The sequence below is a fragment of the Bos taurus genome, chromosome 21, assembly GCF_002263795.3.
Source record: "Bos taurus isolate L1 Dominette 01449 registration number 42190680 breed Hereford chromosome 21, ARS-UCD2.0, whole genome shotgun sequence".
NCBI lineage: Eukaryota > Metazoa > Chordata > Mammalia > Artiodactyla > Bovidae > Bos > Bos taurus.
Genome location: NC_037348.1, coordinates 7,558,418 through 7,571,940, shown reverse-complemented (window position 1 = coordinate 7,571,940; position 13,523 = coordinate 7,558,418). Strand labels below are relative to the sequence as shown.

General features: G+C 45.1%; 1 protein-coding gene across 10 annotated transcripts in view; it reads right to left on the bottom strand.

The window, feature by feature from the left end:
• TTC23 (tetratricopeptide repeat domain 23) overlaps positions 1-13,523 on the bottom strand; it is a 160,352-nt gene that overhangs the window by 5,043 nt on the left and 141,786 nt on the right. For 8 of the 10 annotated variants that reach the window (XM_010816890.4, XM_024981831.2, XM_059879081.1 and 5 more), the window contains 2 exons: positions 11,569-11,718; positions 3,493-3,615 (listed from right to left, as the gene is read on the bottom strand). In XM_010816890.4, the coding sequence (XP_010815192.1) occupies positions 3,493-3,615; positions 11,569-11,718 (273 nt within the window). 10 annotated transcript variants of the gene reach the window in all.

Sequence of the window (13,523 nt, the reverse complement as noted above, 5' to 3'; positions counted from 1 at the left end):
GAGGGTGGCGTTAGGAGAAAGGACCATGGTTGGGTAAAGTGACCCTCTCCAGGAATAAAGACCAGAGGGAAGTGAGCCCATCCCGTCTACTCCTAAGTCCCAGGAGTCAAGACTCTCTTCTTTCTGGTGTTAATAGGCTTTATTTTTAGGCTATTTATACTCACTAATGGGCTTCCCTTGTGGCTCAGCTGGTAAAGAATCCGCCTGCAATGCGGGAAACTTGGGTTCAATCCCTGGGTTGGAAAGGTCCCCAGAAGAAGGGAAAGGCTACCCACCCCAGTATTCTGGCCTGGAGAATTCCATGGACTGTATAGGCCATGGGGTCACAAAGAGTCGGACACGATTGAGCGACTTTCACTTTCACATATTCACTAATGAAATTTGCCCAAAACTCTAGCTGAAGAGGGAAGAGGTGTAAAAAGATGTCAACTAGCAGGGACACAGACCCTCGGCCCCAGTCTCTTTTGTGATGACAGTGCCCAGGGAGGACATACCAGGATAGACAGGGAAGACTGGTTCATCCAGTAGCGGAAATGGTCTCTAACAGCTAACATTTCTTAAGTAGTGAAACAATCCATTACTGACTTTAACTAGAAAACATCTTACATAGCCATATATATATGTACATATATATATTTATGCTGCTAAGTCACTTCAGTCGTGTCCAACTCTGTGCGACCCCATAGGCGGCAGCCCACCAGGCTCCCCCGTCCCTGGGATTCTCCAGGCAAGAACACTGGAGTGGGTTGCCATTTCCTTCTCCAATGCATGAAAGTGAAAAGTGAAAGTGAAGTTGCTCAGTCGTGTCCGACTCTTAGCGACCCCATGGACTGCAGCCCACCAGGCTCCTCCATCCATGGGATTCTCCAGGCAAGAGTACTGGAGTGGGGTGCCATTGCCTTCTCCATATATATATATATATATATATATATAATTAGCTATATATTTTTATCTAGAAACATAAATTGAATTTTTCAGTGTTCTGTGGCTCCTAGCTAAATTTGCTGAAACATTTTTGTGTGAGGTAAGTATTTCAATTCTTTTGTTAAAAATATTGATGGAGATCAAGTCTGGGCATTGTAAATATCTCACTGAACCAAGTAAAGAATTCCTCAGGCCTCAACAGAACATTCTCCACCAGTAAAGGTATTTTGTACTCTCCCAATTCTCCCAAGGAGTCCAGTACACTCTGATCTGAAATCAGCCTCCAAAGGGTGTTTGTCATTTTTAAGTGGACAAAAAACCCCCAAATTTTGAGGTTCCAGATGAGTTTTAGGAAGCCATACACCGTTTGTGTTCTCTTGATTTTATCTGCAGGGACTGGGAGGAGTCATTGTGTTTTCATTGTTCCCTAAATACTAAAGGCCTTTCCTGCTTCAGGAAGGCAGAAGGGGACTTGCGCTTTACACTGGTCTACGAGCTGTCACCAAGGCGCGCTGTCTGTCTGGCTGACCTTTGTGTCCCAGCGCCTGGCACAGTCCTCGGTGCTAAGTAGATGCAGTATTTGCTAAATTGATGAATGACTAGATAGGTTGAATAAAAGATCCACTTATGAAGTCCTTATATGGGTCTGTAAGATGTGTTTAGACCACAGGGCTCCAGGGACACGTCAGCTGCTGAGATGTCTGGTGAGGAAGCTCCATGAGGATGCGGCGTCACAAACCTCCTCCATCATAATCCCGGCGCTCAACAGCAGAAATCGTGTCCCCTGGGTGCCACTTTCTCGTACAGGCATCCATAATGCCAGGGGAGTTAGACACAATCTTAAGCATCTGGTGAGAACCTTAAAAATTTTACTTGACACGACTTTGAGTTTTGAAAGTTAGGTTTCTAAGGACCCCAGAGGCCAAGGAATCTGGGATCGGAGGCACTGACTTGCCTGCTCTGGCCCACCTCCGAGCCCCCCAGCCAGCACCCTTCCCTGTGTGGACACACCAGTGGCTCGGCGGCAGCTGAGGCAGAGGTTAGCTGACTCAGTCTACAAGACCTGAGCTCAGAAAGGAGCGTATTTTCTGATTTGGGGGGATCTCTGACAATCTGCAACTAGTGCTCAGGGCCGCTTATTTTCATGGCAGTTCCTCTGCAGAAGTGGCCTCATCTCTCCTTTTCTCCCTCAACCTCCAGTCTTGAGTCCTGAAACCACATCATCATTTCTATTGGGAAATTTCTGACCACAGAAGTGCTGCTGGGACATATCCTTTTTAATAAGAGAGGCGGTGCAGCTAGGGCTGCAGTTTAGGAGCCATCTCAGTTGCAAGGTACGAGACTCAATGCTGGAAAATGCAGAAAGACATACTTTTCTTGCCTGGGAGGGGTCTGTGCCAAACCTTCAAGCGAGCACATGTATTTTGTCTTGACAAGAAATGAAAAACAAAGCCTGAGAAAGGTAAAATATTTTCAAAGACTCTAATGCTCAGAATCTGAAATCCCTGCTCTTGTTTACACATATTATCTGATGCTAGAGTATGGGGAGGAGAGATTACCCCGGAACACATGAACTGTGCTTCTCTTTTTATGTCAGTTCTCAAGGTTAGAATTAAGAAGAAAAGACAACATCAGAAGTTAAAATATGTGGATGTATGAAATGCCTTAAATGTTTAGAAAAACACAGTTATGCTTTCATTTACATCAGAAATGATTCCTTAAACGATGAACGTGGGGAAATGAAAGGACAGACCGAGACACAGCTCCTCAGACAGCATTTCCCTATAAAAACAGGGTCACGTGGGGGCGGGGCTTGGCCTGCCCAGCCCCTCAGACACCAGCCTCACCCCCTGGACCTGCGTCTTCCGGCCGCAGCTACACATTCTCGCGGGTGTTTGCTGAGCACTCGCCAGACGCCAACCCTGCGTCCACCTCGGGGTTGGAGCGGCGGAGGGGGGTTTCCAGTGTTGTGCGGGAGCCAGGTATTTTAAAACGTGTGAACAAACACGGCCTGACTGCTCGTAAGAGATATGGTAGAGAATAAAGGATGCGGGCTCTGAAAGAATAAGGTGGGGGAGAGGTCAGTAGTGGCAGAGGAGGCTTGGGTCAGTGAAGGCCTTTCGGAGGTGACGTTCGAGTTGAAACCTGCAGGATGGGGAGTCAGCCATATGAAGAGGGCCAGGTCGGGGGCAGGGAGGTGGGGGTGGAGTTCCGGGCAGAAGGAGCGGCAAGAGTCTGAGGCAGCATAGCCTGCTCCCCCCTCTCCCTCTCTCACACACACTCAGACACACACACACACTCTCAGACACACTCCCTTCCTTGAAAGGCCAATGAGCTAGAGACTCGTGGGTTACTGCACAGATGGGCAGGAAGCCTCCCATGAGAGAAACACAGATGGAGCGGGGCCAGGGGCCCTGGGACACGGGGCCAGGAGAGGAGGAAGAACAGAAGGGAGGCCAGGCCTTCGCTCCCGGCTGCCCTGGACAGCGGCAGAGGAGCAGCCCTCCTGAGCGTCTCATGCGCCCCGCTCAGAGTCCTGTTGTCCCTGCCGCCTCCCTCATTTCTCACCTCCGAGTTGCCCAGGGCTGTGGGTTCTACACGTTTATTGACATCCCCCGACTCCCCCACGACTCTGCTCCAGCCCCTGGCCACTGTCTCGGAGCCAGCTACCACCATCCTTCTCCAGGACGACTGCAACACAAACATGTAGAGAACACGGGCGTCAGCGGACTTGCCGCGTACCCACAGGCAGGCTCCGGCTTTCTTTTCCAAGGGGACGGCCAGCTGCTGGTAGAAAAGCTGGGTCCGCCTATTTCTGAGCCACAGAGAGCAAGAAATCCAGCTCCCTTTTAAAACTTAGTTTTCAAACTGCTTTATCTTGGCCGGGCTCCCTCCTGATGTGGAGCTCAGCCGTCCCGCCCCGTCCTTCCAGAGTGCAGTAACACTCCTGGCACTCCCTCTTTCCACTTGTTTAAGGTCACACTGGATTTATGTGGTAGGAGATTTTTGCCTTTCTCTCCGTTCCTGGCCGTCCCCCCGTTAACCCACAGTTCTCCTGCATCCGGTGAGGTTTTGACAACCCCTGGAAGCTCTCAGGCCAGGATGGTCCGTCCAGACCCAGTCCTGCACCCTCCAGACTGTGATGCCAATTTAGGAAGGTCTGAGACATCATGCGTCCACCACAAGCCACGGTAAGCATTCCCATATTAGAGGAACTTTGCGCAGCAAATGTAGCCTTGTCCTGGGCAGTCTGTGTTCAGAGCTTATACATGCTTTCAAAGGGACAGGGAAGATGGGGGCTGTGTCTAGGCTGCTACAGTTAGGGGGCTGACCCCGAGCAGAGGAACTCTGCCTGGCAGCTGACGATGTAGGGCAGCCTGTGACCAGGAGACCTGGATTCTGATTCCCACTCAGCCTGTATCAGGCAAGGGAGGCTCCACAGTTTCCCCACAAAAGGTTAAGCCCTTGACCACTTTAACCACCAGCTCCCATTCTTATACTATATCAACCAATCTATAAACATCTCCAGTAACTAATGAGTGCTTCAAGTGATTTTAAGCACACTTCTCAAAACAAGAACGGGATTCTGTATATGAAATCAATGTCAGTATGACCCTCTTTTCTTTCAGAAGGGATCTGAGGTGGACTGCTGCAGCCCAACAGTGGGTTAGTCAAAGATGATTAGAAAAATCAATATTGAGAGATCAAGGACGAATCAGACTCTACCCGTGGGCTAACATGGGGCTCTACGGGGACTCCAAACTAGGCTCTGAATGGTCCAGAGCAATCCAGGACAATGAGGAAACCACCACAAAAGCTGAAGGGAAGGGGAAACTAGGTGGGCTGCTGGTGGAACGACAGGACGTGAACCATGCAGAAGGCTCCGTGTGTTTGGCAGGATGGAGAAACAGCAAGGGCCTGACGGTGTGTTCTAACAGAGACTTGACCTGTGCCCACATAAGACCTGTCCAGGTTGGGCTTTCTCATATAAGCTGTGAATAAGAAACATTTCCTTTCCCTTCTTGAGATGATTCATCACGGTGGGCTTTGAATTTCTTGGAGAGAGAGGTCACATAAAATCATTATTTCTATAAAGTCATCAGGTGGTGGGCAGAACCCTGGTGACGACAGTACCTAGCAGGGAGACCAGGCTGCGATGGGACCCAATCCGACCGCACACAGTACTGGGCCCGGGGTTAGTCTGGAGATGCTCCTGGCCTAGGAAACAGTCTCTGTGAATCCCATTTGTAGCCTTTCACCTGGATGAAAATCTAGGTCTCCACAGAAAAAAAAAGTGAATTTTGTGGTGGAAATTTCCATCTGGAGCCACCAGAGTTCTCTAGTGCTCCCCTGCAGATGTCTCTGAAAGAAAGGTCGACAACGCGGCTTTGTCTCGATAACTTATTCCTGCCGTCGGCTCTGCTTCCTGTGCCTTCCTGTTCTCCGTGTGCACGGGGCCACGCCTCGGCCTTCAGCAGAGGGCACATCTGGAAATGGAGTCAATGGATTCTTGCTCCAGAGCTGACAGCTCGGGGGAGGCAGCTGTTGTGGTGGTGAGAAGACGAGGAATGCTGGGCCAGGAGCTTTAGAGAGCTGTGCTGGCTCTACAGAGCTCTGTGCTCAACACGGCATCTGAGAAAAGTCCAGCTCAGCAAAGCCTGTGTGTGCCCTGGTGTTCGTGGAGCGACCAGTCCTGTCCCCAGGTGGGTGAGAATGGCAATGAGGGCTGTGTGTACCACAGCTGGCACAACCTGCAGACACATGTTTCTGCCCTTTCCTCTCTGACTCTGGCAAGTGGTAGATAGCTTTAAAATGTCAAAGTCATTGTATTCAGGACTGATGGTTAATGAGGTCAAACTAAGGAAAACACGTCACCAACTTCCACTGCAGACTCTGGGAGTGATGAAGCCTGGAGTTTCCTGAAGCTGAGCTGATTTCCAGCTGAGCCTGAGCACAGAGCAATGATTCTCAACTTAAGCTAAACTGCAGGTCCCTGGGCCCCTTGTGCTTTGCCCCAGATTCTGCTTCAGAAGATGACCCTGATGCAGGGGGTTTAAGACCAACGCTTTGCAAACCAGTGGCATTGAGGAAAATGTGGGCTTTACTTAATGGTAACTTGCCCATAGACAGTTTACTTAACTTCTAAGAGCCTCAGGCCCCTTATCTATAAATCACAGCTACCAAGGTCTGACCTGGGGGGCTGCTGTGAGGTTTGGAAGTGATGCATGAGCTGCCCTAGAGGCACCAAGCCTGGGCCCCAGTGCATGGTCAGTAATGGAACCAAAGCAGCCCTCCTGGAGTCAGCAAGGCAGCGTGAAGACTTGCGTGGCCTCAATTCAAATCCTGCTCGTCCGCTGACATCTGCTGCCTTCCAGCACTCCTGGGTCCTCTTCCCTGTCTGGAGTTGACCGAGCTGAACCCTCGGCAGAGGTGTTCCCTCTCTCATCTTCACTGCTCAGGGGAGAAATGAGGAAGCGGGAGCGGAGAGGAGACTGCTGCAGCGGGGGTGACGCCTTGGCCGGGACAGCTCTGCCTGGGCCCTTGGGCGTCCTGCGTTCTGCACCCGGCCGGGCCAGGCCCTGACCCAAGCAGCCGCACTGGCCTCAGCTCATCCCTGCCTCAGGACATCCGTGGGAGGGAAGCTGGGCCCTGTGTTGCGGCTATTGCCATTTTACAGATGAGGTGACAGAGGCCTCTTGCCTCAATTCTTGGGCCACCCCATTCCATTTCCAACACTGTCCTCACAGTGATTAAAAAAAAAAGTCCAAAAAACAAATATAGAGTGATTGTGCCCTGCTTAAAATTCCCTCAGTGGCTCCCAGATGTTAGAGCTGGGTTCAGAAATTTTTTTCTGCAAAGGACAGGTGGTAAATATTGTAGAATTTGGGGGTCAAGGGATATAAATTGAGCTACTATGTAGGTACTTACCTAGTAAGAGAGGGAACAAACTTTTGTAGGCAAAATTTAAGGTATAATAGTAATAAGTACATTATTTTTGGTAATCTAGTTCTACTAATGAAAATAATGGGTTTCTTTTCTTTTTTGGCAGGGGGATAAAATTTCACTTGGAGGAGGAAATGGCAACCCACTCCAATATCTTTGCCTGGAGAATCCCTTGGACAGTGGAGCCTAGTGGGCTACAGTCCATGGGGTCGCAAAGAGCTGGACACGACTGAAGCAACAGCACAAAATTTCACTTAGCTGGGGTTTAAAGTCAGTGTTCTCTAGCATCAAATCAACTTATGATCACCTGTGAAATGATTACAGATTTTATAATCATCTGTAAAAACCATTTTTAACTTAGGGGCCACACAGAAACAGCTTCTTGAACAGGCGTCACTATCTTGTCCCTGAATCTCCTCTTCCACCTCATTTCCGACGTGGGAATTCCTTTCTCTGCTCAGCAGTGCTCTTTTTCAGGACTACTTATCTGGGCTTCCCTGGTGGCTCAGATGGTAAAGCGTCTGCCTGCAATGCGGGAGACTCTGGTTCAATCCCCAGGTTGGGAAGATCCCCTGGAGAAGGAAATGGCATCCCACTGCAGTACTCTTGCCTGGAAAATTCCATGGACGAAGGAGCCTGGTAGGTTCAGTCCATGGAGTCGCAAAGGGTCGGACACAACTGTGACTTCACTTTCACTTTATCTGGCTACCTTCTCTAATCCCCTTTCTCCCACTGATCATAGTATGAACATGTAGCACAGAACTGAGCGCATAATCAGAGTTAGGGGATTACAGTCTGTAATTCCTTCACTAGCCTAGACTCTCTTAAGGGTAGGGGCTTTGGCAAGCCTTCTATACTCAGTGCACATGCCCCCAAATAGGGAGGGGCTCTAGTGACCCTGTTCCAGGTTGTCTGATCAAAGGACAGTGATTTTTGCACCCCCTCCACTGTGGGCCACCCAGGGGCCTGAAAGGCACCATTGTCTTACACCGCACCACACCCCTGGCCTCGGGTGATTGGTCAAGGGTGGGCACCGGATCCAAGCCAGGCCCTCAGTCTTTGTCTGAGAACTTCCAAGCTCTGACTGAGAAATGGCAGTGGGGGCTGGAAGTAAAGCTCTGGAGGGCTGGCCACCATCCCCCGCTGGCAGGGGAGACGCCTCCATGAGACAGGAGGAGAAGGAGGTGCAGAGAGAGGCAGGCAGGGTTCCTGGGCAGAGAGAGCCCTGGTGGCACTTGAGTCTGGCCTTGATTCTCTTGAGGCTCCGCTGGGTCTTTGCCCTGCTAATCATACACCTGTCAGAGCTTCCTAGAAACCATGAGACAACAGATGCTTCTTTATACCTGAGCTAATTTGAGTTATACTGTCAGTGGCAACCCAAAGGCTCCTACTTATCCTGATCTTGGCATTCTCTGTACTCTGCCACTGCTTTCCAAACTTTCTCTAAGCACAAGAAGCACCTATTCAAACAGAATCGTATTTGGAAGCCCACGAGGGGTAAGTGATGATAGTGTAGCGTAGAGGGCACAGTATGGGCTGCCTCGTGCTAACCCCCACTCTCATGGCTCCCAGCTTTGCAGTCCAGGCCTAGACACTTCCTTTCAGCCTCAGTTTCCCTCTCTGTGAAAACAGAGAGCAGAGGTATCCAAATCTTAGGGTGACTATAAGGCTTATGTAAGGTAACAGATATAAATCATTTACCTTAGTGCTGGGGACATACCAGTCACTCAATAAGCATTAGCTTAAAAGTGGGGGTTGGAGAAACCCAGAGCAACTGCCACCCTCAACTTCCTTTCTCACCTTTCCCTCACCATGACATCTTTGGCATCTGTGTCATGTTTAAATTCTCTAAAATGGTTGGTATAGTATATCTTCCTGGCTAGACTAGAAAGTCTCGCAAAGACAAGAAGCATATCTTTCTTGGCTATTGATTGTCTTTCCCCATTCTGTCTACCACAGTAATTGGCCCATAGAAGATATCCAATAACTATTGTAGACTGATAATGAACATATATTATCTCATTAAAAAACAGGCAACATGCATGTTACCAAATCTGGTGACTTTTGCAGCAGAATCAGAAGTCATACAAAGAGAAAAAGTCTTGACTTAAAGGATAGCTCACTCAGAACTAAAGTTAATTCTTTTGGTTTAGGCAATTATTTTACTTAAATAGGTTTTCACCATTTTAAAACCAATTTATGTAATGAAAACACAACATGACAGAACTTATAAATGTATTTAAAGCAATAACAAGAAGATAATTCATAGCCTAAAATGCTTATATCAGTAAAAATGAAAACTCGAATTAAAGTCCCAATTCAAAAAGGCAGGGAAAATCCCAACAGAGTAAAACAAATAAGTCACAAGGAAAGAAAGAATAAAGATAAAATCAGAAATTAATGAAATAGAGAATAGGAAGGCAATTTATCTATGGAATTCAAATCCCATTTCTAAGAAAAACTGCTCATTTAAAGCAATATTAAGAGGATAATTCATAGCCTAAAATACGTATATCAATAAAAATGAAAACCCAAGTGAATTAAATTCCCAGTTCAGAAAGGTAGGAAAAGCTCCAACAGAGTAAAACAAAATAAGTCACAAGGAAAGAAAGAATAAAGATAAAATCAGAAATTAATGAAATAGAGAATAGGAAGGCAATTCATCCATGGAATTCAAATCCCATTTCTAAGAATAATTAACAAAATAGACAAACCACTAACTCAGTCAAGAAAAAAGTGTGAAAAAAACCAAGAATTAAAATGGGAAAATATCTATTAAAAAGGTAGAAAATTTAAAAGTTCATGAGACTATTTGTCAAATCTTTATGCAAATCAATCTGAAAATGTAAATGAAATAGATAATTAGCTGGGAAAACATAGTTTCAGACCAACTGGTTTGTAAAAGACATTGAGAAAATTATCAAGAAAATCACCCCACTAAAAGCACCATGCCTAAAGAGTTTCACAGGTGGTGCAAACTTTCAAAAACCAGATAGTTTTAATGTTGTATAAACTCCTTTAGTGCATAGACAATAAAGGTAAACTTCCAAATTATTTTAAGTAAAATAACATTGATATTTAGACAAATATCACTTACAAGTATTGGTACAAAATAGTTGCAAAATATAAATATTAGCAAACAGAATCAATATCACATTGAGAATAATTCATTAGGACTAAGTGGATTTATTCCAGGAGTGCAAGGTTGGTCTGATATTATAATAAAGCACATCCATATTAAGTGATCTAAGAAGAATCATCTCATTATCTCCACTGATGCTGACAAACTGAATTATTTTATCAAAATAAAATCCAGCAATTACTTCTAATTAAAAAAATACTCATAAACATAGAAATTCTTGGCTACTCCCTAACCACAATAAAATGTATAAATCTTAGTCCAAAGCCAGCATATTTTAAATGAGGAATCACTAGGGACATTTCCACTAAGACCAGGAATGAGGCGAGAATGCCTATTATTCCAACATTATTTATTATTGTACTAGAGGTATGAGGCAATGCAATTAGACAAAAATAAATCAATCAGAGGCATAAAATTTGGAAAACAGAAAGTAAACTGTTTGCAGATGATGTAATAGTATATCTGGAAAACTTGAGAGAATCAGTTCTCAAATTAACTCAAATAGGAAAAGAAGCAAGCTAGCAGAACATAAAATTAACACAGAGAAACCTATGGTCTTTGTCTACACAAAAATAACCAGTCAAAATATGTAATGGTGGGTAAAAGTCCATTTATAATAGCATTAAAGAATATAAAATGCTTAGAAATCAATTTAGTAAAAATGTACGAATCTATATGAGGCACACTTTAAAATGTTCCTGAATGAGACTAAAGTAGACGTGAACACAGATAAAGACATCCCTTGTTCTCTGGCAGAATGACTCAACATCGTAATGATGTCAGTCCTCCCGAGACCCATTTATAAGTAACACAATTCTCCAAAAAATATCACCAGATTTTAATGGAGCTAGACAAATTGATACCAAAATTCATGTGGAAAAATAAACATGCCAGAATATTTAGAAAATCTGATATTCTAGGGGTTTATAAAAAACAATGAGGGGAGTCTAACCCTACCAGATTCTATACCATGCTATGAAATCTCTATAATTAAGGCAACGAGGTATGGGAATTCAAATAAACAAAGAAAAAAGTAGAATAGAAAGAAATTTGGAAATAGACTCAAGTACATGTGGAAATGTAGTATATAATGAAAGTTATCTTAACTCACTGGAGCACAGATGGACTCTTTAATAAAATGCTGCTGGACAACTGGGCAGCCATTTGGGAAGAAAATAACAGAGCCATACCTTATGCCATCCACACAAACTCCAATTTAAAAAGAAATAAACGTAAGTACTAGAGGAACATATGGAAGAGCTCCTCTATAAACTGAGTGTACAGAAAGAGTAAAATAAGATTGATGAATTACATTATTTACAAATTTAAAATTATTTGCATGGTAAAGAATAATTGATACTTTATTTAAAAAAATCTATGTGCACAAGAGGATAACTATATCTTTTGCCCCAAAAAGTGTCAGCTGAGATCAACTGCAACATTGATGTCATCTAACCTAAATCAGCCACCTGTAAAATTTCATTTAAGGAGTGGAGTGCGGTGCAGAGGCAGGAAGGGCGGGAGGATTTTTTTCTGAGTTAGTCGGGCTACAGCTTTACCTTCTTCAGTTTCTTGTGGGCCCCGGTCTGGTTCCCCTGTGCCAGGTCGGCCACACCCAGGAGCCGGTATGTCTCTGCCACCTCAGGACTGAAATCACCGAACACTGCCACTTTGGCCTCCAGGGACTCTCTGAAGATTGAAGTGGCTTTCTGCAAAAGGAATAAAAAGCAGTCTGGTTAAATAAAAATGTTCATTGCCTCACTATTTACAATAGCTAGTACATGGAAGAAACCTAGATGTCCATCGATAGATGAATGGATAAGGAAGTTATGGTACATATACATAATGGAATATTACTCAGCCATAAAAAGGAACACATTTGAGTCAGTTCTAATGAGATGGACGAGACTAGAGCCTATTATATCCAGTGAAGTAAGTCAGAAAGACAAATACCATATGTTAACGCGTATATATGGAACCTGGAAAGACGGTACCAATGATCCTATATGCAGGTCAGCAAAGGAGACACAGATGTAAAGAACAGACTTTTGGACTCAGAGGGAGAAGGAGAAGGTGGGATGATATGAGACAAAAGCATTGAAACATATATATTACCATGTGTAAAACAGATGACCAAAGCGAGTGTGACGCATGAAGCAGGGCACTCAAAGCCGTGCTCTGGGACAACCTGGAGGGATGGGGTGGGGGGGCAGGTGGGAGGGGGTCAGGATGGGGGACACATGCCTGTGGCCAATTCATATTGATTTATGGCAAAAACCATCACAATATTGTAAAGCAATTATCCTCCAATTTAAATAATTTTTTTTTTTAAGTTCAAAGCTGGATAAAGAAAATGCCAGTACCAAGTGCCTCCTAAGAAAATGATGTAACTGATATGAATGATATGTATTTTCACTTTTAAGGGGAATGAGTTTGGGTAGCATGTCTCATGAGCTGAGCCTACTTTCCTTCTCAAATAGGAATCAGGAAATAATGTACATGGGGTAGAGGGGTTCGCAGCGGGGAGGGGGATGGTGTGAACTCTGAAGAGAAAATGCATAAAAGATCCCTGGAGAAAAAGCCACCTCAGATGTTACAGGAACCCATTTTAGTTGAGTTCAGTTCAGTTCAGTTGCTCAGTAGTGTCCAACTCTTTGTGACCCCATGGACTGCAGCACACCAGGCCTCCCTGTCCATCACCAACTCCTGGAGTTTACTCAAACTCATGGCCATTGAGTCGGTGACGCCCTCCAACCATCTCACGCTCTGTCATCCCCTTCTCCTCCCGCCTTCAATCATTCCCAGCATCAGGGTCTTTTCCAATGAGTCTGTCCGTTCTTTGCATCAGGTGACCAAAGTATTGGAGTTTCAGCTTCATCATCAGTCCTTCCAATGAATATTCAGGACTGATCTCCTTTAGAATGGACTGTTTGGATTGCCTTGCAGTCCAAGGGACTCTCAAGAGTCTTCTCCAACACCACAGTTCAAATCATCAATTCTTCAGCGCTCAGCTTTCTTTATAGTCCAATTCTCACATCCATACATGACAACTGGAGAAACTATAGTTTTGACTAGATTGATCTTTGTTGGCAAAGTAATGTCTCTACTTTTTAATATGCTGTCTTAGGTTGGTCATAGCTTTTCTTCCAAGGAGCAAGCATCTTTTAATTTCATGGCTGCACTCACCATCTGCAGTGATTTTGGAGCCCCCCAGAATAAGTCTGTCACTGTTTCCCCATCTATTTGCCATGAAGTGATGGAACTGGATGCCATGATCTTAGTTTTCTGAATGTTGAGCTTTAAGCCAACTTTTTCACTCTCTTCTTTCACTTTCATCAAGAGGCTTTTTAGTTCCTCTTCACTTTCTGCCATAAGGGTGGTGTCATCTGCATATCTGAGGTTATTGATATTTCTCCTGGCAATCTTGATTCCAGCTTGTGCTTTATCCAGCCTGGCATTTCTCATGATGTACTCTGCATGTAAGTCAAATTAACAGGGTGACAACATACAGCCT